General features: G+C 30.5%; 1 protein-coding gene and 1 long non-coding RNA gene across 13 annotated transcripts in view; one reads left to right on the top strand and one right to left on the bottom strand.

Moving 5' to 3' along the window:
• Syp (synaptotagmin binding cytoplasmic RNA interacting protein) overlaps nucleotides 1–27680 on the bottom strand; it is a 44721-nt gene that overhangs the window by 5022 nt on the left and 12019 nt on the right. For 2 of the 11 annotated variants that reach the window (XM_087413456.1, XM_011053664.2), the window contains 11 exons: nucleotides 23318–23694; nucleotides 22867–22974; nucleotides 22338–22514; nucleotides 18573–18708; nucleotides 15328–15533; nucleotides 15077–15226; nucleotides 14850–14995; nucleotides 14611–14726; nucleotides 10561–10575; nucleotides 9652–9800; nucleotides 6181–6346 (listed from right to left, as the gene is read on the bottom strand). In XM_087413456.1, coding sequence (XP_087269582.1) covers nucleotides 6181–6346; nucleotides 9652–9800; nucleotides 10561–10575; nucleotides 14611–14726; nucleotides 14850–14995; nucleotides 15077–15226; nucleotides 15328–15533; nucleotides 18573–18708; nucleotides 22338–22514; nucleotides 22867–22974; nucleotides 23318–23692 — 1744 coding nt within the window. In that variant the 5' untranslated portion in view covers nucleotides 23693–23694. The other 9 variants (XM_011053665.2, XM_011053666.2, XM_087413459.1 and 6 more) reach the window with 7 other exon arrangements.
• Nucleotides 3697–4903, top strand: LOC147907311 (uncharacterized). 2 transcript variants are annotated; one of them, XR_015547430.1, is made up of 2 exons: nucleotides 3697–3858; nucleotides 4047–4903. It is a non-coding gene; the product is annotated as an uncharacterized LOC147907311 (long non-coding RNA). The 2 variants fall into 2 exon arrangements; XR_015547429.1 differs by having other exon boundaries at nucleotides 4044–4903.

Raw genomic sequence — 27680 nt, 5'->3', positions numbered from 1 at the left:
CATGTCAACGTTACATATATTTCAACATCAGAATACTTTTTGGACATAAATGTAGGAAAGAAATCGATGTGTGTTGGAAGAAGTTTCTATTTCCGGTAAAAAAAATTATTCAGAAAATAATTTTATTCAAATATTTGTTTATGCATATTAAAACAGCATATTAAAGAAGAGCAAAAATTTACTAAAAAGCAAAAGCGAATATCTAATAAGAGAGCTTTCTAGCGATGAAAATACTACTTATACTTTATAGCAATTAGGATGATTTATATGAAATATTATATGCAAAATTGTGTATAAAATTATAATTAATACTATTACAACAATATAGTTGTATAAATGTATATAAGTAAAAACTTTATGTACATTTGTGAGAACTATCGTGGCAAGATACAATAACAACATTGTTTAACAAGAAAAAGACAAACCATTTTCTGTAGATTTTTGGACGCTGAATACCAAACTGTTTTCTAAATTGCTCCATCATATTATAATTTTGAGAAATTTGCAGTTAAAATTGTAGAAGGAATTATTTTTACATATTTTGTCACATTGTAGCTACGACATGTGATATGTTGAAGAAATTTGATTGCAATCAAAATTAAATATGTTGTTAGAACTTTCAATTCTCAACAGGAATTTTTAACCGATGATTAAAATGATATGATTAATATAATACTCATTAAATATAGGATCTATTATGGAAAAGCTGCAAGTCACTGATGATTTTCTAAATAATTTTCAATTATGTTCATTTAAGAGAATTCTATTTTTTGGGGAATTTTTTTTTTATCAAAGTGTAAAGTCAATACATTTGAATTTTAGAATATTGTTTTACTATATTCAAATGTAATTACAGTTTTTTTTTAAATTAAATTTGGGCCAATATTACGCCTATTATTTCTCCTCAAACATGGTGTTGTGCGAAGAATCTTCGTCACTGGTATGCAAGATATCTTCCGTCCCGGTCATTTGAAATATAAAAATCTGATAGCGTTTAATTTTATATTCTATAGTTATCGTTGGATGAATAAGCAAAAAAAAAATTGATAATTGAGAAAAATCATCGATTTCGCTCTAAAAATTGGCTGAATTTTTTGAATAAAAATAAAAATATATAATGTATTGTTTTTCTTTTTCATCGAACAATAAAGGAATGTTTCCTCAACATACAGTTCAAAGCGGAAGATGATCGATCTATTAGTTTCGTAGATATCGTACACCAGTTGTGAAAAAGCTGTTTCGAAAAAAACATATTTAAAGTTTCAATGCGCTAAATTATACTTGCGCATCGAATTGGCGCGAATCTATTGCTTATAACTTCGCTAATTTTATGAATTTCGATTTGAAATTTGCTGTACATATTTTTAACATTTCATACAATACTATAATATTCCGTAAAAAAATCGATTTTTTTTAATAAAAAAAAAAGGATTCCCCCTTAAATTTAAGACTGGTTTTTCATTTGCTGATTAACTTGTGATTTGAAAGAATTCGGACAATGTGGTTTTAAGCAGTCGTTTTAATTTAGTTTTAATCATCCCGATCAAAATCGATTTTGGGCACGTGTCCTAATCAAAATTGAATAATGGTATTATTTTACCTTGTATTAGCGTTATTAACACAGTTAAGTTAATCATTGCATACATCCAGTAAAAAAATTTTCATACATAATCAAATATCATTATAAAATTATACAAATATACATATACAGTGTTAATACAAGGTAACGATAAATATTTCGCACGGGGACAGAATGGATTAAACTGAGAAGAAAAGTCCCCTATCATTTTACAATTTTCGCAATAGTTCATAAGATATTAGTTAATAAATTAATTGCTAAAAATTGGCGAAAATTGATCTTCAATAATTTTTTATTCAAATATTATCAACTTTACAGAAAAACTGCAAGAGACAAAAATTGATCAAGAATTTTCGACAGTTTTTAGTAATTAATATTTTGTTTACTATTGCAAAAATTATAAAATGGTAGAGGACTTTTCTTCTCAGTTTAGTCCATCCTGCTCTTGTGCGAAAATTTTATCGTTGCTCATCGAACACCCTGTATAAATATAATTATACCTAATCCAGTATACAATTATATGAGCTTATATAATACTGACTAACTCATATAATTATACATACTTTCCAATTACTTAATACATCTTAACATTAACGTACACATCAGGAATGCGCAAAATGTAGCATGTACACGATTCAATTAGAACAGAATGTATATGTTGTGTACGGTTTCGCTCTGTTTAAAAATATAGCTTTTTCTGTCTGTATTGAATGAAAAAAAAGTAAAAATATCAGTCACTCGATGTTTTCTAATCTTATTTATAACTGCCGCGGTTAGCAACATGTAATTATCATTAGAAAACACAAGCTTATATAATCGATTAATAGCTCTCGGGCTGAGTACGGATGTGTCGTGTCGACAATTACAGCAATTGGAACGTAACTTATGCCGCTATGTACACGAAAGTGTCGTGATTTTATAAATGGAAACCTATAAATTCCTTATAATGTGTATTTATATGAATATACATAACAATATAAGTATATACAATATATATATATATATATATATATATATATATATATATATTCATATAAATACACAATATATAGCTTCATACGTATTTTTATATAATCCATTATAATTTATATATAAATTTATATATAATTATAAATAATTATAAAATATCCGTTCATCTCTTATTATACATGTATAATCATATGTAAGAGATAAGTATGCAGTTTCATCAAAAGATGTATTAAGCAATTGGGAAGTATGTATAATTATATGAGTTAGTCAGTATTATATAAGCTCATATAATTGTATACTGGATTAGGTATAATTATATTTATATAGAGTGTTCGATGAGTAACGATAAAACTTTCGCATTTCTTGTAAAAAGAAAACGCCCAAGAAGTATCCTATAAGAAGTATCTTAGTGCAAATGTAATCCCGGAGACTCGTCTTAAAGACTCTTTCGAAGTGTATTTTTTGAGCCCCAAATGTTTTGATTACTTTTTCGTGTATTTTGAAATGTGATGCTAATCAATAATATTTAGCAATAAAATTAGATTAATTATTATTTTTAAGATCTTTTTAAATCTAATACGTATTTGATTCATTCATCTCGAGTCTAAGTTACTTTGAAACTGTGTTCGGACGGCGTTATTATTGTAAATTCTGCAAGTGTGTTAATAGCTTTGTTCATTTTTTTTCTTATTCTGAGGTAAGTCTCATTTAAAAATCATAATTGTACTATAGTATAATTAAATGAAAGTGGATTTTATATTTCTGAAAAATACAGAACATGACATTATAAAGATAAATACACACATTTTTTTTGTTTTTTAGTGTAAAAGTATAAGTCGAAAACAAGATTTAAGTATTGACGTGCTGTTATCGTAGCATTACACGGAGAAGATTATTCTACGCGGAAAATAGCATCCAAGATCAAGGTTTTCCAGATTGCAATTATGAATGCGCTGAAGAGGAAGCAACAGATCGAATTAAATAAAAGCCATCGGTCTGGGAGACCTAGGGTAACATTAGAAAGAAAACAAGTTCATCTGCGTGAAAGTAAGCATCAGTGAACTCGAACTGCGTCGGAAATTCGTGAAGAACTGAATTCTACTAGTCAGAGACCAATGTCTTTGATGACTGTAAAACGCCACTTTCGCGACTGCGGGTTAAAAGAATGTATAGTCGCTAAAAAATCACTGCTACAAAATAAAATGAAGAGATTGCAATGGACTAAAAATTGTCAGTAAATCAATAGTATTGTTCTCAGACAAAATTTGATATTTTCGGAGGAAAAACACAAACAGTATATTCGTCGCCAGGTGAGCGCATGATGAATTGTTGATGATCGTATGATTACGGATCATGGCTTAGGGCTGTTTTATCGGTGATAAAATTGGAGATCTCATAAAAATTAAGGAAATTCTGGATAAAATTCAATATCACCATACTTTACAACGTCTTTTCATGTGGAAAGAAAATAATGAGCCGTGGTTTTGTTTTCTAGCAGAATGACGATTCTAAGCACACGTCAAAATTGTGTAAGAAATACCTCGCAAACAAAGAAAAATAAAATGAGTTAAAATTCATGGATTAGTCCACTTAGTTATCTGACTTGAACCCAATCGAATTATTATGGCACGAGTTGAACAATGTGCGACAAATGTGACCAACTAATTAAAATCAACTGGAAATTTTGGCAAATGTGTTGGACTCAAATTACAGCTACTACTTTAAAAAAGTTAATAGAAAGAATATATGTATATATGTGCTGCTGTTCGGTCTAAAGGAAGATACTTTGAAGAGTCAAAAATGAAAAAAAATATAATTTAGTTTATATTTTATGTCGTACGGTATTACTTTTTCTCTTAAAAATAAAGTTGTTAAATTAGAATTAATTATGAAAAACTTATTTATGTATTTCCCATCAATCTGGGGGTGAATTTAAATTTTTGATCGATAATATCCATACATACTTAAAAACTTTTTACGTTTCCGCTCTAGAAGAAGAGTTGCATGACTAATATCCTGGACAATAGTAATTTCGTTTAAAACAATTTAAAGACAACATTATGCGGACAAAGGTTGTTTGTGCAAACGAGTTCAAATGCTGTAACAATAACCTGTTGTTATAAAAGCCACTACATTTCTTTGGAAAATATTATTTTTATAAAATATTTCGTCCCCATTTCCATCAATTTAACGAAAATGGAGTGTCGAACAGTACGTGGCATCATCATCAGACGGACAAAGCGAGTTAAATTTCTTGAATTTAAGAAATCATATAGAAGACATAGCATTAAAATATTCTTCAGTTATGTCTAAGAAAATAATTTTTTTAAGCGAGCCAAGAAGTCCAAAATAAAAGTATAATACGGTTTTTTAAGATGTTTATGTCTAAATAAATGAAACATATAACTTATCTATCTGCAGAACCGTATCGAATATGCCTTTTTTGCGATAATAATTTAACATGCCGCTGGATTATTAACAATTTATTGGATTAAGATTTAGGCAGAAACTGTTTTCGTCATGCCCTGTGGTTATATTATATAATCTATTATATAATCAATTTAAAAGAGCAATTGTTGCTATCAAATAAATTGCTCATAACTATCAGTGGCAATAAAAATCGGTAATTCAATAGACAAAATCAAGTGCTGTTTTCTACAATACTGAAAACAACTTAAGAAAAATAATTTCAAGAGAATTGATGCAGGCAACTTGTAATCCGAATATTTAGTAAATCATCAATAATCTAATTCATAGCTTTTCCGCAATAGATCCCATATTTTATTATTCATAGCAGACATTAAAAAATCCTTTTGAGGGTTAAAAGTTCTAATAACATATTTAATTTTGATTGCAATAAAATTTTTCCAACTTTGCCAGATATCATAGTTATAATATAACAAAATACATGAAAATAACTTCTTTGCAACTTTAATTGCAGATTTCTCAAAATTGTCGCGTGATAGAACAATTTGGAAAATTTAATTTCAATATCCAAAAAACTATTAAAAAATAATTAGTTTTGTTCCGGTATTCGAGAAAGTAATTTTTTGTCAAATAGTATAGCGCTACAATCAAGCAATACTAACAGCTTATGCTGTAATATTAAAAATAAATTACATCTAAAACTATATATCATTTCAACACGTTATAAATAATTTATATATCATGTTTCAACGCGTTATAAATAATTTATATTATTTTAAATTAAAAGCTTATTGCTTATATTAATCCGCAAAATCAAATTGACATAATAAAATAATGCAAAGTTCTAATCTCTCTCTCTCTCTCTCTCTCTCTCTCTCTCTCTCTCTCTCTCTCTCTCTCCCCCCTCCTTCTCCCTTCCTAATATTTAAGCGATTAATTATTTCCTATTAAATTATTAATATCATGTATTTTTAAAAAATCTTTAAAAATAATGTCTTAGTAACTTCATCATTAGAATTTTCATACAATAAGAACAAGAACACAACAGTATTGATACGAACTCTCATAAAGATCGTAATAATTAACGATGGTAAAATGTGCGCGTGCTTGTGTGTATGTATATGGCATATGTAGTGAATGTGACTTGTGTAATTAAGAATTAAATGTAAACAGTGTAAAAGACGATTTATTGTGGAGATACAGACCATCCTCACCTGGTAAACTTCCCTTGGCGCGGACCCCCCCACGAGCGGCCAGCCGCTGGACCCCACGGGCCCCTGAAGCTGCGGGGTTGCGTCCCCCCCTGACTGGCCCACGGGCTTGCGGGCCACCGATTCGGCCACGTGGCACTACTCCACGGCCACGACCAGCCTACCCAAATAACATACCCAAATTGTTACCCCATAATTGTACAATAATTTGCATTATATTTACATTTCATTTAACTTTCTTTTCTTTTTCTTAATATTTTTATGTGTCTCTTCTGTTTTATATCTAATTTAGTTATGTACAGTATATCACGCAGTAGACCCTTAAAAATATAGTAGTAAATATAGTAATAAAATACATTAGAATTAGTATATATATCGCTGAATGATCAAGAATTTTTTCAGTATATATATGTGCATTTTATTCGTAATGCTCATATTTGGAGCGTAGACGTACATACAAGACTTTTATATATACGTATACATCCATGACGATATAGCATGAAAAAAGACGAATAAATAACAGAGAGAAGGGAAACAAGAAAGTTATGGAGAGGGAGGAACAATGATAGAATGAGAAAGAAGGAAGAAAAAAGAAAAATGAGAACGTGGCAGAAGTAAATCACCTATAACCAAATTTTTACTAACCACGTTTTTACATACAGCAGTAGGAGTTAGCAGAGTTATCCAATGTAGTAAAGCGAAAAGCGAACTGATTGGTTGGCGTAGGAACTTTTAAGCGACACAAGCTATTGCACTGGCAGCTAAAACAAAATTCAACCAAAAGGCGTATTATATAAATAAGCGGCGCAGCATTGTTAAGCGTTAAAACAAATGTGATTTAAGCGTAAGCTTGGTTTTATATACATGGATATAAGGACGGTGGGAGGCTAAAGCGAGAACTGCAAAACATGTTCACTGGTGCTATATACGGGGGACGAATCCTCTCTATTCCGTCATCTATCTCCGTGGTCTTTATCATACCTACGCATAATTCAGTGTACAAGTAATAAAATATTATTAATAAAGTATTACTAATCGTCACGTGACACATATACGATAAATCATTTGTAAATAGATTACTGATTTGAAAAGTTTGAATGACGTTTATCATTCCTTAATTCCAATACTGCTGTTTATAATTTGCGACGAACTTTTCCTCCTGCTTAATAAAAATAAAATTGCCATATTGAATTGATTTATTTTTTTGAAAGTTAAATCGACGTATGTATATGTTACGTAGTCACATCTGTATATCGGATATACAGAGTGACAATAATCATATCACCTCTCGTGAAAAAATTTGTAGAAATATTTGTGAATATTTGAAGAGATTATAGTAAACATACTATGTATGCGCTATATACAGAGTGTTTAGTAATAACATCTTGCAGATAGTAGAGCAGGTTAAATTAAATAGAAAAATCTTTTATTATTTTGCAAGTTTGCAATAATTAATTTTTTAATAATTATTACAAATAGGTTTTTTTATTCAATTTAATCCGCTTTACTGTCCACAATAGGTAATACAATTATCACCAGATTACACATTTTGTACGTAGCGTATACATAACTTGATTGGATTTCTTCAAATATAGAATATCAATCATAATAAGAATACGAGAATTAATTTATATTTTGAAGAAACTCAATTCCAAGAATCCGATGCATACAACATTATCATTTACACGAATATAGTTATATTTAATAGTACAGAACTAATTTAACAGAAAAAAATTCAATCTCAAATCACAAAAGAATAAACTCCATTTTATTCTATATCCTTATCTATACTTGTAATTTAAATTTGCTTTTTTTTACTTCAGAGAAATTTATAAAATAAATATTTGTATTTTTTTTTTTTTTTTTGAAATAAGAGATTCGATAATTCTACTTAAAGCGAAGATGTCTACAATGATAATCTGATGGTAAAAATTTGTGAAAGAAAAAATGGAAATTGAAGAAACATGATACGTGAATATTGAATCGTGCGGATGCAGCAAAACAAAAATAATAAATCATAATTTATAGGTATCAAAAAATTGGAACAGACTAAAACATTTCCTCAGGAGGAATCATCTAGGAATATAATCGAGGTATATAATCGAGATAACGTCCAAAATAAATAATAAAGCAAAATTAATGTTAGAAAAAGGTTCAAGATAATGCGAAAACAATTCGAAAAAAATTCTTATTTGTCTATCTCTTCTCGAAAGCAACGGGGCTAACTACATCGTACTATATAACGTATACATCATATAGCACGGGGAATATAGTAACATCAAATAATACATGAGTGCGCATGTCATGTGTTATCGCAATAGCAAGGCACTGCCAAGAGAAAAAGTTGATCGCAATATAAAAATATAATAAAAATGAAACGATAAAGTAAATTTTTTTCGCGCAGGGTGCCCATACGCTCCCTTTTGTCATGTTTGGATAACCCTGTAACTTGACATAGAAAAAGTGTAACATCATATCCGAGCCACGAGACGCAACGTCGCTCTAAGACAAAAAAAAATAAATTATTTGTACATGGAGACTGTAATATATAAAGAACGACGACAAGATATACAAAAAGTCCTGTACACTGCTTTCTGCCTACATCTGGAATTCTCCTGAAGCTGCGCTAGAATAATAATGAAGGTGGAATAGTGTTAAGGGATCCTGCAACACTGTAAAATGTGCGATCTTCTTCCTTGAGAGGATTTATATAAAGATAGATATTTATCTTCAAGTTTCTGTTTTTTAATCCGCATGTTTTTCCCTTTTCTCTTTATTCTCTTTATGTTTTTTAATTTAAATTGCTTTTCCCGGCTATATCTTGGTTGAAAATTTAGAATGGGTCTACCATGGCTCAGATATGATTAGCAAGCAATTTGAAAGTGGCAATGTGTTCGGATTACAAGGTCTAATCTTAGTATCGAAGTTTTGATGTTAGTACAGTATAGATTCATGTAGGGGTTATATAAATATAATAACATTCATAGTACGCTCTTAACAGCATTCTTTCCTGCTCTCTTTACCCTTCTCCTCCTCCCCACACACATACGCACACGCACGCACGCACGCACGCACGCACGCACGCACGCACGCACGCACGCACGTACCCACGCACACATACACCTTGGATTCATTAAAAATTTTATAGGTCAGATAAATAATGTACTGTGGATGTGTATTTAACATTATAAAATCAGGATTATATTAAGATGTCTTCCTACGAGTTAATAATGATTATAATAAAAAATAGCGCATACCTAATTAGCCAGCGTTAATTTACACGCTCAAATAGAGAAAATATATGACAGATATTGATCTGGATGAAAAGTTGGAGAGAAATACGAAATATATTAGGAGAATCCGTGAACACTGTGCCACAGTCAAACTACTGCTAGTATAAAAAAAAAGTAATAATGATTTCAGGAACGAAAACGACTTTTTAGAACCATTAAAAAGGCGACCCACCGGTTGAGGCTGCCTGCCTCTCCCTCTGGCAGGCGGCGGAGGCGGCGCATAATCGAAATAGTAATCTTCATATCGATAATAGTCATCGTAATAGGGATCACTGTAGCCACCTCGATAATCCCCATAACCGTAATAGTCGTAATCATAATCTATAAAAACACACATTACAAATAGACCCAAATTTAGCCACGATATCCAATTGACAACTTACTGAGATATAATATAATACTATTTCAATATTATAAGAAAGGCATGCCGGGAAAAGATAATTTGGAAAATGCTAATATACAATAGAAATAAAAGAGAAAGAAAAACAAAAATAAATTTAATCGTATATCGAGAATAAAATATTTGTGTGGAAAATATGATTTCGATAAAAAAAAAAAGAAAATTGTAAAAACACTCAGTATATACAAATATCATACAAAACTGCGTAATGATTACCCTACCACCATCACATTTCCTGAGATAGAAAATTGTAAGGCCATTCAAAAATTTCACATTTATCCCAGATAAAAAAGTTACTGAAATGTAAAATCATTTTATAAAAAAAAATAAATACAAAATATTTGAAATATTAATTAACAAATATAAAAAAATAACTTAATCCTCTCATAAAATGTAATTTATATGCGCATAATCTTATCATTTCTAATTTTTTAAATTCTATGAAGGCATTTAGAGTAAACATTTCTAAAAATGAAAAAAAAATGAATATCTTCTACAATTTAAAAAATATATGAAACAGTATAATAAAGAAAAATATCTATAAATTTCATTAGAAAAAATTAATTTTCAATGACCTCACAATATATACTTAAATTGGGCATTAACATAAAAAGGAAGAAAATACACAGGACTACGTATGATACTTTACAACTGTTGCATTCATCATTCATCACGGCTTACCTATTTCCTGGAGAGCTGTAAACAGATTTTGAACTGATGATGCATTGTACTAGGTACACGAGGTTCACATACGCTCACGTATATACAAATGAATGAAAAAAAAATTATATAAAAATTATCCTTGGCGATGCATATGATATTCTATGTACTATCAGAAAATAATTCTCACTGAGGCACTAAACAAAAGTACAAAACAAATGAGAAAATATACATGCAATTATTTTTTGATAAAAAAAAACAGATATCACAGGAAGTGGCAGTGGTAAGGCAACAAGGTGTTCATATTACACAAAATGCTAAGCACACATCTAACATACATATATGTATTCATATACATATGTGTGTGCGTGTGTAATAATATCGTACAGATTAACAATATATATTCGTGATAAACATAATCATTATTCTTACGTAATTGAATTGTTCAAGAAAACTAATGAATGCTTTCAGTTTTATCTCAAAACTAGATACAAATTAGACATAATAAATTACAAATAAATAAATTTATATTTTTACGATCATTTAATGATGTATCTGAATAAAATCTCTAATTATAATCTAATTAAACAATTTGCATATTTAAGTATTCAAAAACAATTTATAATATATCATAATATAACACGTTTCACATGAATTATATAAAAATAATAATTTATCAATATATACAGAGTGTCTCGCAATTAATAATAAAGTGTTCTTGTTTAGATAGAACGGACTACTGAATCGAAGTCCTCTATCATTTTGCAATTTTCGCACTAGTTATAACTAGATGTTAATTACTAAAAATTGCCGAATATATCTTGAATAATTTTTTACTCAAATACTATCAACTTTACAGAAAAACTGCAAGAGACAAAAATCATTTATTTTCTTCTCATAGAGCTCTAAAAATTTTTTCAGAATTTTGTATCAACTTTTAGTACTGCATTTTCTTATTTTTACCAACAGAGAAAATACGATATTAAAAAATTCTGAAAAAATTCTGAAAAAATTCTCAGAACTTTATGAGAAGAAAATAAATAATTTTTGTCTGTTGCTGTTTTTCTGTAAAGTTGATAGTATTTAAGTAAAAAATTATTGAAAACCAATATTCAGTGATTTTTAGTAATTAATATCTCGTTAAATCATGCGAAAATTGCAAAATAGTAGAAGATTTTTCGATTCAGTTTAGTCCGCTCTATCTATACAAAAATAATTTTTTGAATTATAAGCTAACTTTAAATGCTTATAAGTAAAAAACCATTTTAGAGCCTCTATTATTATTTCTGAATTCTTTTGGATATTCTAAGACAAAAATCCTAATACGAAAATATTGAGGCTGTAATAGTTTTCGAATTACACACTATCTTTAACTAATTATAATTCAAAAACTATTGTAGCCTCGATATTTTTATATTAGAATTTTCATCTCAAAATTACCTCAAGAATATGTCCTTAAAAGGAAATTCGATTGTGAGACTCTGTATATATAATACACATATGAAAAAAGATTAATATTCTCAAAAAATATATAAAAAAGTTATATCAAATAATCTATAATTATTCCTAGATTTTTTTTATGTCAGTTTATCAGTTTGATGATACATACTTATAGCAATAAATAATAATATAACTGTAATAAAAGAATAAAAAATGATTTTGGTCAAGAAAAGATTCCGATCAAAAAACTATAATGTATTATGGAAATTAGAAAGTATTTTTTATTCACACGTTCAAATAACTTATCATGCGCGTAAGCCAAGGTATATGTAATGAGATAGTAAAAAATTCCCAAAAGCATGCAGATGTTTGTTATGTAATTATTTCGAAAAAAAAAAAAAAAAATATATATATATATATATATTTATTGTCTATCAAAAATCTCGGGACATCTAAATAATTTTTAAATAGTTCAAGATAAAAGATTGAAATTTATAGAGATACAATGAATCATAAAATCTATTACTTAACTTCGAAAACATTCATCTTATCACTTATTTCTATATTATTCCTATCGTTGTTTTTGTTGCTGTTGTCTCACATTGGGAGCTTTCCAGCAATAGATACAAATTGACACAAGAGTCATCCTGTCATTGTTCGATAATCAGTAAGAAACAAAACAGAATTACTTTTGTGTCAATTTGTGCTTCTGCTGAAAAGCTCCCATAGTATCTAGGGCCTAACACCCCTGAAAGGTGTGGGAAAAAGGGGGTTGGAAAATCTTAAATGGAATGTCGGTCGAATGAGAACTCGTTTGAAAATGCTTTCCAGCAAGAGCACAACGCAGAATGAGGTCTCTACAATTTTTTTTCGCAGAATTATGATCATTTAAACGTTGTTATTGAGGTGTACCTTCCAACAAGCGACACAAATGATACGGTGTGACACAATGGATCATTACATACTTGTTTGCCAATGTTAAACAAAAATGACATGATCACTGTGTCGCACTATGTCGCTTGTTGGAAGGCATACAAGATTTTGCGGTAGCGAGGGCCCACGGCAAAAGCGTGAGAAAGATAAGGCTTCGCGCGGACACACGTTTCTGAGTGGATGGAAGTGCATGCCGGAGAGTGTGCAGTGTGTGCGTGCATGCACGCGCGTGTGTATGCGTGCGCGCGTGCAAGACACAGGCAGAGGTCAGGACCCCACGGTTCGACACTTCTGCGGTATTTAACAACCAAGTGAGCTAAATAATCATAACTATATGCAAAAAAAATCATAAAAATCCTAATTGATCCGCGTTATTTTTATCTTGAAAATCCATTCAAACGAGCCCTTACTCACTCGCCCTGACCATATGTCATTTAAGATTTTTCGGGCTCCATCTCCTGATTTTCGAAGTTAAATAATTTTATGATCGTATTGTATCCTTATAAATTTCAATCTTATATAATCGAACCATTCAGAAGTTACTTAAGTATCCTGGAACTTTTGGCAAACACTATACATATACAGAGTATCACAAAAAGATCAGCCATTGGATTATCTCGAAAACATAACATTTTCGGAAAAATTTTCATATGAAAGTAGAATATCAAATTACCCATCATGTGGTGATATTACAATCCGATTATGTGACCTCTGTATGATGCACTTAACGCCCGTAATAGTAACAGCAAATATCTCGAATAATTTTTAGTCAAATGAAGTCTAATTATACTGTTTTGAAAAAATCGATGTTGGCTACAAAGATTTACAATAAAAATTAGGGGTGTCCATTTACAAAATTTGAAGTGACCTTAATTGTGATTACCTGAATGACATTCTCAAGCTAATATTAGTCAAATTAATATCATTATATAATGGGTAACTTGGTATTCTACAACTTTTGTATGAACAAATTTTTTTGAAAATATCATCTTTCCGAGATAATTTAATGTCTCGACTTTTTTGTGATATCTCATATATATTCATATATATATATATATATATATATATATATATATATATATACATACACACATATATATGTGTATATGTATATACAAAATATATAACTATTTAATATACTAAATATTTTGAATCTGAAATAAATTAAACAAAAAGTTATAAACATAAAAAAAAATTATGTATAACCCAAAAATTATATATATCTTCTTATAAATTTATATACACTTAGTAAATGAATTATAACATACGTATTAATTTATATGTAATATTTTACAATATTTTAAACAGCAAAACTTCTATAATCTCGATAAAATTATAATTATTAATTTGTTAATTCTTTCTTCACATATAAAATATTAATTACAATCTTGATATTACATAGCTTTAATAATTATAATTTTAGTACATGATATACTAAATATCATGTAGTACCAATATAATAATTCAATAGTGATAACAAGAGAAATAGTTAACATTTAAATGAAAGTTATTAAAACTGAAAACAATAAAATTATATAAGCGTATATATCAATATATATCAATGTGATATAAAGAATTATTGAAATTTTTATTAGCACAAAAATTGAAGTTGCTGTTCTGTTAGGGCGTTGTCGAAAAATACATGAACCAATACAGCAAAAGAGTAAAAAAAAAAAAAGAATTCAAATTGGTACTAACCATAATCGCCTCGTCCCATTTGTCCACGCATACCTGCACCAGTACCCCGAGGTCCCTGTGCGGGCCCACGAACTGGCATTGGACCTCCCATCATGCTCGGATGAGAAGGAGATCCACTGTAAAAAGGAAAACTATATAACACCTTTAATTTATGAATAAATGAAATAAAGTAATTTACAGTGGAATATAATGACACACAAATAATACGATTAATTAAAAATAAAATAGCAATAACTTACCCGCCTCTGCCCTGTAACATTTGCATCATTCGTCTTTCCCTGGCGCGCAACATCTCTTCCTTCTTCTTTTTATCAGATGGTGGTTTTGCCAATGAAACTTCTATGTGGGATCCACCCATTTCCTTACCATTTAATTCGTTCATTGCCTTAAGAAAATACATACATATATTTAAAATAAATTTTTATTAGAGATTATTAAATGGAGTATAACTTGATACATTTTTTACCTTAACGGCATTATCTCTATCTTCAAAGTGTATAAATGCATAATCCTTGATTTTTTTCACTCGCTCAATTTTGCCATATTGTTCAAAGCTTTCCTTCAGTTTTTCTTCAGAACAATCTTGCGTTAAATTTCGTACGTAAAGCACACGCACCTAAAACAAAATAGATTTATCATTTTTTTAACACGCAAAAATCGAAGACTAACACAATGATAAAAATAATTATATTTGATTATATATGATGAGTCATTTACTTTGGACATAGTTTGTTCGTCTGGTTCCTCTTGAGGGTCGGCCCAATCAACAATAATATCACATCCCCAAACTTTAATACGTCCAGTACTTAACCTTCGCTTGGCTAAGGAAGCTGCTTTGTGAGATTCGTATTCCAAAAAGCAAAAACCTCTATTCTTCTTTTTGTCATCTGGTGAACTGTAGATAATCACCTCTGTCAGGCCAGCTATATGTCAAAAAAAAATCATACAAAAAGCAGATAAGATTTATTCGAACTTTATGCGATACTCGTAAAATGTTCAGAATTGTTATATATAATAAAAAATAGAAATAATATTCTCAAAATAAAATATAAATTCAAGCAGCTATTATAATTTTATATACGATATTTGCCGTGAGCGAGAGATTTGCACTATGTTTCAAGTAATAATGACTATACCTATCTTGAATATTTTTAAATTTACAATATTCATGTTAAATTATATATTATAATAATCGTTTTATCATACAGAAAATAATTATCATATATCAGTTTACATTAATATTATTAACATTATCTACATATTCGTAAAAACATCGTAAAAATTCGTTATCATATGTAATTTTTGATTTTTTTTACAGATGTTATAATTCTATATCTATATATGTAGCATAAGAATACTATTTAAGAAAAAAATTAAATAAAGATAAAATTAAAAGAAAAAATATAATTACATTAAGTGTTCGACATTAATTAATCTGTATCCTAAAACATTTATACGTATCTTTATATAACAAAAAGTTACATTATATTGTTTGTTAAGTCTTTTCTGGACATTGTTATGTTCCTATTTCATAAATTATAAATTTTATTTATTTATATTTGCACGTTTGAGAACAAACACACGTAACATTCAATAAAAAAAGAAAAACAAGCTTCAAAAATGAATTTATCAAGTAAAATTTCTTTGACAAAAAAACTATTCGAGGATTAAAAATAAAAGAAATGAAAGAAACATTACTTCACCAAATGCTCACAATCTATGTCATAATAAAATTTCAAATAAAAAACTACAGAAAATCAGGATTAAAAGAACAGAAAAAATAGACACTATTAATAGCTACAAAGAGAGAGACTGCAAGCTCCAAATTCTGTAAAACACTCTTTATCAGAATAGTTATATGTATATTAATACATATACATATATTTTTTAGCATTTCTTTACTAAATCTGTATATTTTTGAAGAATTTGAGAGGATTATTTAATTCAAAAGCATATAAATATTATTAAGAAGAATAATTTTCATGCTATTAGAATTCCCATGCATTATAATTATTCAATTACATGTACATAAAGAAATCGACATTTTTAATATCATATGTATATAATTATTATATCCTTCCTCTCTCAGTGTCTTCTAATCTTATAAGATGTAAAAATATCGTTTTCGTTATATTAAATATACATTCGTATTTTTCGATTTGATTTCACTCCGATCTAACTTAACAGAGCTTTTCTGGAAATAGCAGTAAAAGTACTGAAAGATTGCCAAACAAAAAGCAATTTAGTAATTATCACTAGGCAACTTAATTAATCTGACATCATTCCTCTGAATTTTTATTTTCAGAGATAGTCTTTCTCTCCTTCCTCTCAGTTTAGAAGTTATACTACCTCTAGATAACAAGGCATTTTGTACGTATTTTTAAAATAATAAATCTTAATTTTTAATAATAAAGCAGTAAATCATCGATTTTGTATGTACTAAATCCACAAAGAGTAATCATAATAGAGTAATTTTTATAATTACTCACTAACTTTATTGACTAATATGCATAAAATATAATTCACTTATACTTTATTCATTATTCATAATAAATACATCAATTCTCTTAGTTTCTTGTCTGTCAGTTACATTATATAAGACATGCGGAAATCAAATGCTCATTGTTGTTAGATGCCTTGTATCATTATATCGTATTGACTGCTCTCCTAAAATTAATTTTTCGATCATTTCTATATAAATTTAATTATTCAAGGCGTTTGCCTTTATCATCACTTTTATACATTGATCTCCTCTCTGTGTCCATATATTAATGTTACATGCAAGAATCTTATGCACATACATACGAAATATAGTGATGATCACAAACACATTCATTCGATCACACTGATCATTCTCTTTTGCCATATTTACATTTATACTATACAAAAATAATATACCTTTCATATTAAATTTAACATCTGAAATTAAAGATATCACAATAAACACACAATTATTCATTCATGAAATACGATTGTGTCTCTATTTTATGAATATGTTTAATTTTGTGTACAAAAGAAATATATATTTTCTATTTCAAAATACAAATAAAGAAAATAAAACTGTTATCATTTCTTAATTATATGTAAATAAAAATATCAATAAACGATACTAGCTGAAAAATTTGCATTCCAATTTTGAATTTTGTGTCCCAAAACCAAATACTCGTAATAATTTCTCAAAAAATTGTATAAAGTATAAAAACTCATATACTTTTTCTGTCTTTCCCTCTTCTTTCCTTTTTTCTTTTCTTTCTTCCCTTCTCTCTCTTTCCCTCCCTTTCATTCTGTTCTTCTCTCTTGTCTACCTACGCACGCGCGCGTTTTTATGATTGTGCGTGCGTGCGTGTGTGTGTGTGTGTGTGTGTGTTTGCGTGCGTGTGCGCGTGCCTGTGTGTGTGGAGGAAAAAAATTAAATGAGCATATAAATGGATGGATGGATGGATGGATGGATGGATGGATGGATGGATGGATGGATGGATGGATGGATGGATGGATGGATGGATGGATCAATGGATAAAATGGACAGTCGTGCACGCGCGTACATGTGTGTATGTATGTTTCAAATAAAATAAACTCAGTTGGTTGTAGGACACAATTACGAATGTCTACTCATTGCAACTATGCACGTTTTGCAAACGAAAAGTTATTAGAAATGAAAGGAATTATATGATAAGAAGAGTTCACATTTGGCTTATAAATAAATTGGTCAGCGTTACCAAACATCAATAATATTTTCGAAAATGAATAATGAAAATTTCGTTTCTCCGAGTACCAATTCACAACAAAATTTTTGTTTCACATTTATGCAAGAGGGCTGGATTTAACCCACCTGGCACCTCTGCTACTGATTAGAGAAAAACACCTGATTTGTTACAAGATGATAAATTTTTTGTCCCATTATATCTCCCAGAGAACTTCCATTTGGTTACTGCTTGCTGATTTAAGGACAATTGTCAACTTACGTGCGTGCTTTGTAAACTCTTCGAACAAGTCATCTCGGTCTCGATTCTTTGGAATATTTCCCACAAACAAGCGGTGATTGTTATAAGATACGGTAACACCAATCTTTTTCCCTTTCCGAATCTCATAATCATTCAGCTGTAAGAATAATGTGGAAGGAGAGTGCCAATTAAGCTTGCCATTTATGATTTCACCTGCTTATTGGCTGTCTGAACGTAGGATTTCATGAAATGTCCTTGAGGAAAGAGGGTTGGTTGTAAGGGGTGGGATGAATTTCATTTATATAAATATAGGACTATTATTCAAAGGATCATGGACATTTTGATAGTTTGAGAGGATCAATATTATACAGGGTGGGTGGGAGTGCCTGTCCGTTTGTTAGCGAGCCAAACGCCCCAGCGGTCCACGCAAATCTCCCATACCCCCAAAGCTTAAGACTTAGTGATGAATTACATTTGCATATTGCAAAATTGCAATGGTGCAAGACAGCGTATATTTTTGTCACAGTACGTAAAATAATTCTTAATCTAAAAGTATCATACGGCTTCCACATTTTCTCTTTCCATTATCTCGCTTCTTTTTTACCGTTCCAAAAAAAGAAGACGAAGAAGATATCAGTAATAAAGATTGATGAATTGATCAGTTGCATAAATTCAAGGACGGGGAACTCAAGAGGATAATAAGGTATTTGCATGTATAGAATAGGAAGCAGATAAACTCATAAGTCAACCTAAATATGCAAGGAAAAGAAGACTTGGACCAGAGAGGTGTTACTGTTCACTAATAAACCGAGAGGCAAGGAGACTGACCAGAACTAAAGGTGCCATAAGGTATATTCGTAGATCATAAAATCAATGTGATCCTTGGATGCTCCATAGTTCCATACCATCTACAACCACTACTTAAAAGCTAGCACTCTTAAATTATACAATACAGGTAGACAGGTAGGTAATAGGTAGGTAGGTAGGTACACACGCCTCGAATTCACTTTACCTGTTAATTTACCAAATTCCTCCAAGATCTCCTCTTTGCCTTTTGACTTTGGTATGTTCCCCACGAAAAGACGTAGATTAGGAACGCTAATGTTTACTTTCAGACTCTTGCCGGGTTTTATTTCGTGATTATCGAGCTGTGGGATGCAGAAAACAGACACATGCCTAATTTTGTTCCAATGAGGCGGTTTCATGGTTTTTAAGTTAAGATAATTACGGCAGATATGACGGAATTTGGGAAAAAATTTTCTAAATATGCAATTTAATACGAATATTAATTATTAACAATGATGTAAGTTCACGAAAGCGAGAAAGTGGCATGCGCTTTGTCGCTCGAGTCTTCACAATATAGCAAACCGGCCTTTCATGTACTCCTGTAAACAAATTTTAAGCCTACCAATTTTCAGAATTTTGTTACAAAAATTGTCACTGTCCAATGAGAATCAACCAATTAGATAAATATACCCCTAACCAATTAGACCACACAATCATCATGATTTTCAGAAAGGTTCTCCACTCCCAATTTTGCCCTCTGAGCAAAGAGGAGAGCTGGAAAAGAAACTCATCCATAGGACATCATTAATATATATTTTTCAGTGTTATTAAATAGGATCAGTGGATGTAATTGCGTATTTAAACACGAATAAATGGTCAGGGACATATACATATAAAACATATAATATGTGGATTGTTCCTACGTATGTGTGTATGTGTATAATGAAATTACGTATATATGTGTTTTCATTTATTTCGAAATATCTCACCTAACTCTCGAGCATTTTAAATATCTTTGCTATTCTAAATAATAGAAAAAATTCACACACAAGTTACAAAATTTAACAAACTTAAAAAACACATAATGTAGTAATAATGCTTTCGTTATGCAGAAACATGAAACATTTTGAGAATATTTCTTTTTTTTTAATAAAATTAAAATATGATTTTTCTTACATAAATCTTCTAATTATTTCCCATATAAAAGTAAAGCCTGCGGTACACGATGTATCTTTTTGTTGCTATTGCTTGTTTTAGTAAATTATTAGAATTGTACCACACAGACAGCAGAATTTCTACTAATTTATCAAAACGCAAACAATTCAATAGGAAAAACAGTATTATATACTGTAGGCTTAATATAAAAATATAGAGATGAGGTTATTTAAAAAAATTAATTTTTTTCGAGATATATTTTATGCCAAATTATGCCACATTAAAACATTAGATATTTTGATAAGTTATTGATTTTTTAATTTTATGTTAACAGTTTTATACAAGATAAAACAAGAAAAGTTTTATACAAGATAATCAGAAAAAATCACCTTTGATCAGAAGATAAAGTTTTATTTATATTAAACTTATTGCTTTTTCTGAAAAGGGCTCGAATAAATAGCCGAAACATGTAAACAGTTCGAATTTATGAAATTAGATTTGAATAATAACTCAATGTAATTATCAATTGAATATATAAATTGTTATACACAACAAATTCTGTGATTGGCTCTTCGATACTCTGTCATTTTATATATTTATAATTTATATTATTTAAAGACCTCTATTATTATTATTTTACTTAAATTTTAGAAAAATCATATTTGATTTAATCATATTTGATTTAAATCAAATTGCCCCTAAAATCTCCTTCACATCTCCACATATAAGTATAATGAAATATTGTGTCACTATACAGGTTAACAAAAAATCTCTTTAAAATATTTTACCGGTTTCGAATTTTTTTATCACTCGGTATGATATGTCATTCACAAAACCATAGAACCATGTAATTTCAACAACTTTTTCTTATTATTTAGAATAACAAAGATATTTCAAATCCTCGATATCAATGAGAAAACTTATATGTATATGAATCACATACTCATGTACATATGCCCCCCCCTCTTTCTTTCTCTCTTCTTTCCTTTTACTCTTTTTTTTATTTTCCTTTTTATTTTACTTTCTCTCTTTTTCTCTCTCTCTCACACACACACACACACACACACACACACACACTCTCTCTCTCTCTCTCTTTGTCTTGCTTTTTCATTCGTTCTTTCTTCCTCGTTCCTTCATTCTTTCTTGCACACAATGCATATGTACATATGTATGCAAAATTTATATTTTTTCTAAATTGTGTATATATTTTTAAAAATGTGTAAATTCAAAAAATTATAAAAATAAATTTAATAAATTAATATATCTGCGTTAAATCTACTGGGAAACAACGAAATATAAAAAAGATAATATAGAACAAGCCACATAGGAATATAGTAACACTCATTCGAAATGTTCAACAGAACACAAACGTGTGAGTGTGTGTGTATATATATATATATATATTCATATATATACACACACGCACACGCACACGCAAACATATATATACATATATATATATATATATATATATATATATATATATAGTATTTTCATCATCAATGGGTAATTCAGCCGCAGCTCATATTAAAATATTATTTAAAACAAAAACTAAAATATATCAGTATTTTAAATTTAATATATAACTAAATGTGAAACATTGTGTGACAAAGTCAAACTTCTCTATTTAATTAATAAACATTTCGAAAAAGCACTATTATGTTGGTAGCAATAACAATTTTGTAACATTTCTAAAAATTTTGAAAATAAAAAGATAAAAGGATCCTTAATCTATGTGTGTGTATGACAATACGTTAATAACTAAGAAAAAAAAATTTATATATTGTACGAAAATATACACAATAATAATATTACGAAAAGATCTAAGGAAAAATATTAACATACCTCTCGAACAGCCTGCTGCGCAGCTTCCCTATTAGTGAATGTGATAAATGCGTATCCTCTGTTGGAACCTGACATGGGATCCATCATCAGTCTCAAGTCCCAAATTTTTCCACATTTCTCAAATAATGGAATTAATTCGTCTTCATACATGTCTTTTGGGATTTTGCCACAAAATACCTTTTTATAAAAATATTTGACATAAGTTTAATAATAAGTTTAATAATAAACAATTTATATATCAAAATATTTTATATATTCCCTTTAATAACTGCACTATATACGCATTACGTTTCTTGTTAATGCAAATCATGATTGCTAGAGATTTTGGGAAATTTTTATATGTCAAAAAAGATAATTTAAAAATATTAGTAAAATATATTACACATTGCATTTGTAATACATAAAACTAAATATATACATATGTAACAGCATTGTGTATGCGCGCGCGCGCGCGCGTGTGTAGAAGCGGGGGAAGGGAGGGGGGGACAAAAGGCGTGCGCGCGTATAATTTATATAGAGATAAATTTACCTCACAACCAGTGCCAGGAGTTGGACCCTCCCAATTTGGTGGAGGACCACCATATTTTCTTTGTCCAGTAGTTACATCCAAAGGATATCCCGTTCTTTCCAGAATTAACTAAAATATAATTATTTAAATATAAAATAATTATAAAATAGAGTATTTAGATATCTAAGTAAATTAAAATAATATCTTTATGTTACATTACATATTGGAGATTGAGGATTACAAATTAAAAATTAAAATTCAACCAATAATTTCGACAGATAATTTTAACTTTAATTCGTTTCGTTCTAATCGATTAAATTCTAATCTTCTATTCGCAATCCTCACTCTTCAATGCATAGTTTGGCATAAGACATTAGAGAAATTTACATATACAAAGATATGAATATATATATATATATATATATATATATATATATATATATATATATATAAAAGCATATCTTCAAATTACTTTGATTTTGTCTTCATCTGGGGCCTTAGGTGTCGTGCTGGTGCCTGTACCTTGACCAGCACGACTCTTTTGTCTGTATGTCTTCATTACTCCACAAAGGTATGCCGATTTATTGGATACATGTTCCAGGTTAGATTCCAGAAATTGTGTAAGCACGTTTAGCGCACCATCAACTGGAAATTCTTTCAAGGCATCAAGAGCTCTTTCATCCAGATCAATATGAGCTAATTTTCCCGTCTTATAAATTTCATCCAATTTGGCAGCCACTTTCTCGTCTAGCCCGTATTGCATGAGTTTGTTGAAATCTTCTGTCCGTTCTACATTTTCTATTTCTTGTTTTTCTTCCATTTTTATCTCTCCATTCCCTTCTGCCATAGCTGAAACAATATGTTAACAAAAAATGTTTAATCTTTTGGCAATACATTAATTAAATTCATAATGAATTATTTGGTTATATAATATATATCACAAAATGTGATACTTGTACAAATTTTTTTGTTACGATAAATAATAAAATTTTATTAAATAATAAAATATTCTTTTCACAACAAAAAATATATAACATTTAATATGCAAATTCAAACACATATTGTGCAACAATAAGATATTATTTTCTAATATTTCTATAACAATACATTATTGATTACAACTTACTTTTATTTTTTTTCATTGAAAGATAAAAAAGAAACAAAAAAAGCTTTTGAACAAATTTTTTATTAATAAGTAAAACTGTATAAGCACAAAAAATAATTAGCAATAAATTTTAAACATATGCAGACAGAGCACTAGCTATTAATAACAAAATACATAATTTACAATTTAAGTAATATTCTTAATGCAACTCGCGCAATCACTATTTCGAGCAAATCTAAATTGTCAATCAAACTTAAATTCTTATTCTTCCAAGAAATATATTTATACATAAAAATTTATTTCTAACGAAAAAGAGCGTTCTCTTAAAATGTAGGATGATAAAGTGTCTGGAAACAAAGTCGAAAAATGAGCCGGTGCGTGAAGAAAGAATCACAAATACTCCAATCATATACTTAACAATGCACTCCATAATGCATAGGTGCGAAATATGTGAAAGAAAACTGGAAGAAGAAATCTCTCACTCACTCACTCACACACACGCGTGCGCGCGCGCGCGGTCATATAAAAAATACACACACACACACACATACACAAATACACACACACATATATATATATATATATATGTATGTGTGTACATATACACGTCGGAGTGCACAAATTTGAGCGAGAACCGTCCGCGATCAGACCTCCTTGGCGCACCAAACTTGAAAATAAATAACTAAAAATATCAAAGCAACCGACTATAGACATTACATTTCCGTTTGATATGAGAAACGAGAAGAGCAGGAACCGAGGAAGAAAATTTGTGATGCCCAATATAATTCCGTACGTTATCGGTGACACTCGCAGTTCAACCCAACGATTAGGCAGCAGGACGATTGAACGCGATCGCCGATCGGTTGGCGTAGACCACAGACGGCAATGGTGACGGCAACAGCGCGGCAACAGCGCAGCGTAGCGTGGAGCGGAGCGGAGCAGAGAGGAGAGGAGAGGAACGGAGCGGCGCAATCGCCGCTGTAGCAAAGGATTCGCGCGGCAAGAATTGTCGCGATGATATTATTCTTCTATCCTCTCCAACGTCGCCGTTATTCTCACGACGAGACTCGCGATTCCACTTTTACCACGCGCTAATTCACCGGCCGGCGAAATGCAATCGCACTCCGCACAGCGGCGGCGGCCGTCGCCGCGATGCACTTGTATGCACTTTAGACATATGCACTTCGCAATGCATTTATCTCGGTATTTTTCACTCGCGCTCGCGGAAACGTAGCGATAAAAGGTGCCGTGGCTCAAATGTTAGAAAATTAACCGTATCGATGATGTAAAACGAACGGCGATCGTTACCTTGCAAAATAAACGAACGGGCTCCTCCGCGCGAGGAAATGGCGACAGACGTCAACGTGATTGCGGACTACGGGGTTCACAAAACGACGCGCAAAGATACGCTCGAACCCAGCGATACGACGTTAGCCATTTTCTTGCCGCGGCCGTGCTCCCGCGAATTCTGATTGGCGCCCGCAAAATTGCTCGACGGGAAAAAAGGCCGACTGTTCCGCGCGTTAAATCGGAGTACCGCGCTCGCAAAATTCGGATCGGAGCTCGGAACACATTCGAGAACTTGCTCGCTCGTTCATTTACACGCGCGTGCGCGCACACATGTATGTATATGTATGTACACGACAAATCGCATGAAATCGGATATTCATGATGATTCGCAAAAATACAACGAAATTAGTTTTTTAAAATCGAAAATGTAACAGAACGAATTTTGCTACACTTGCCACTCGCAACGCGTTACATAAAACGGAACATCTGCAATCACGTGAAAATCTACAACGTTAAGAGTGCACGTTAAGAGTACATTTTACGTTGTACGTGCGTCTTTATAAGAGAAATGCGATTGGATAATTTTCTTTATGCATGCATTTATGAGATTATGCAAGTTGTGTGGATGTACCTTAATGCCTAATTCACACTGGACGCAGCAAGCGTCAAGCAGCGGAACAGCAACCAATCAGTGAGGCGATATCTACAGTGGAGTAAACAATATCCTTGCTGGTTGGTTGCTGCTCCGCTGCTTGACGCTTGCTGCGTCCAGTGTGAATTAGGCATAAAGCATACCATGTAAAGTGGGAAACACAAACTCTTGCATAACACTTAATGCGTAAGAAAATGTACCAATGTTCCGTTTCTTTCCTTTCCATGAAATAAAGAACTCATATTGGTTAAATTTCTTATGCATTAAACTGGTTCTATATTAGTTGCAAGCTGATCGCAAGTTTGTTGCGACAACCAATATGAAGCGTTGATTTCAAATTGCAAGCTTCAGATTGGCTGTCGCAACAACTTACGATCAGCTTGCAACTAATGTAGAACTAGCTTTACGTATTATGCATTATGCAAGAGTCTGTCCTCCCCGCTTAAACGTAGTAAGAGAATTGCGCTACTATATACCGTGGCATAACCATAGCATGAGGCTTCTAGACCAATGAGCATCTTATGTAAATCAACATGGCGTCTTTATGATAGATGTTTAAGCAGGGAACACAGACTCTTGCATAACGCATAACACGTAATACATAAAAAATGTACCAATCAAAATCCTCCATTTCTTTCCTTTCCATTTGAAATAAAGAATTCTGGTTCAATTTCTTACATCTCATGTGTTATGCGTTATGTAAGAGTCTGTGCTCCCCGCTCATTTTGTGTGTGATGGCCTTAAGGATCGACAAAAGAGACTATGGAAATCTGTAATTGAAGACAAATTCCTTTATGCTGAAATTACGGTTAAAATATTGAATAAGTCGCGATTTAATTGCAATATTAGAAAAGATTTTTTAAGGCTTATACAGAGCAATTTTTTTGGAAAAAAGGCAAAATAAAAATTTGTTCTGATATCTCATTCGATGTGTACTATAGTGCAGTTCAGGTGTACATAATTTTATTAATAAAAAATTTTCAAGAATCAATTTACAAAACTGCAATGGCTCTGTATATACGACGAGAACATATTATTGAAGACCGTCAACCTTTGGCAAATTTTCGGCAACATAAAAAGAACACCAAGGGCTTGGAGGTAATTGAACGCTGACACTATCAACAATTGATATAAATTTGCTATTATTAACATAAATATTTGGCTAAGATTATTAAATTCATGATTTTTTATTACATAAATGCTTCGCAAGTAAGTATGCATACTTGTAAAACTGTAATATCCTATATATTAATAAAATTATGATTTTTAACTTTCTATTAATTTATTTTAATTTCAGCGATGTATTCAAAGAATAATGTTCTAAACTAATACTGGTACAATATGCATCAAAATAATTATTTACTTAAATACACATATCATGTATATGTTTACACATATCGCCGAAATTAAAATAATTCAATAGAAAGTTATTAATTAGTACCTGGCTGTGTTCCAAAACACATTATCAGTGCTGAAAATGTATAGTACATGTAACGTAGACTGTAGATTTTTAGCGCTGGCAGTGAATTTTGAAACACAGCCTGTATCAAATGAACGATATAAGGCCTAGTTTACATCGTACATTGATACGGGTACTAACTTTCTATTGAATGATCTTAATTTCAGCGATACATTGAAACATATACACAACATGTGTATTTAATTAATCATTATTATGATGTATATTATATCAATTTGGTACATATTTCAACATATCGCCAAAATTAAGATCATTTAATAGAAAATTACTAGTTAGTACCCGTATCAAATATACGATGTAAGGCCATA

Source organism: Acromyrmex echinatior, chromosome 14 (genome assembly GCF_024713525.1).
Source record: "Acromyrmex echinatior isolate Ae372 chromosome 14, ASM2471352v2, whole genome shotgun sequence".
Lineage (NCBI taxonomy): Eukaryota > Metazoa > Arthropoda > Insecta > Hymenoptera > Formicidae > Acromyrmex > Acromyrmex echinatior.
The sequence above is the reverse complement of the archived record's forward strand: the minus strand, read 5'-3'. Positions and strand labels throughout refer to the sequence as shown.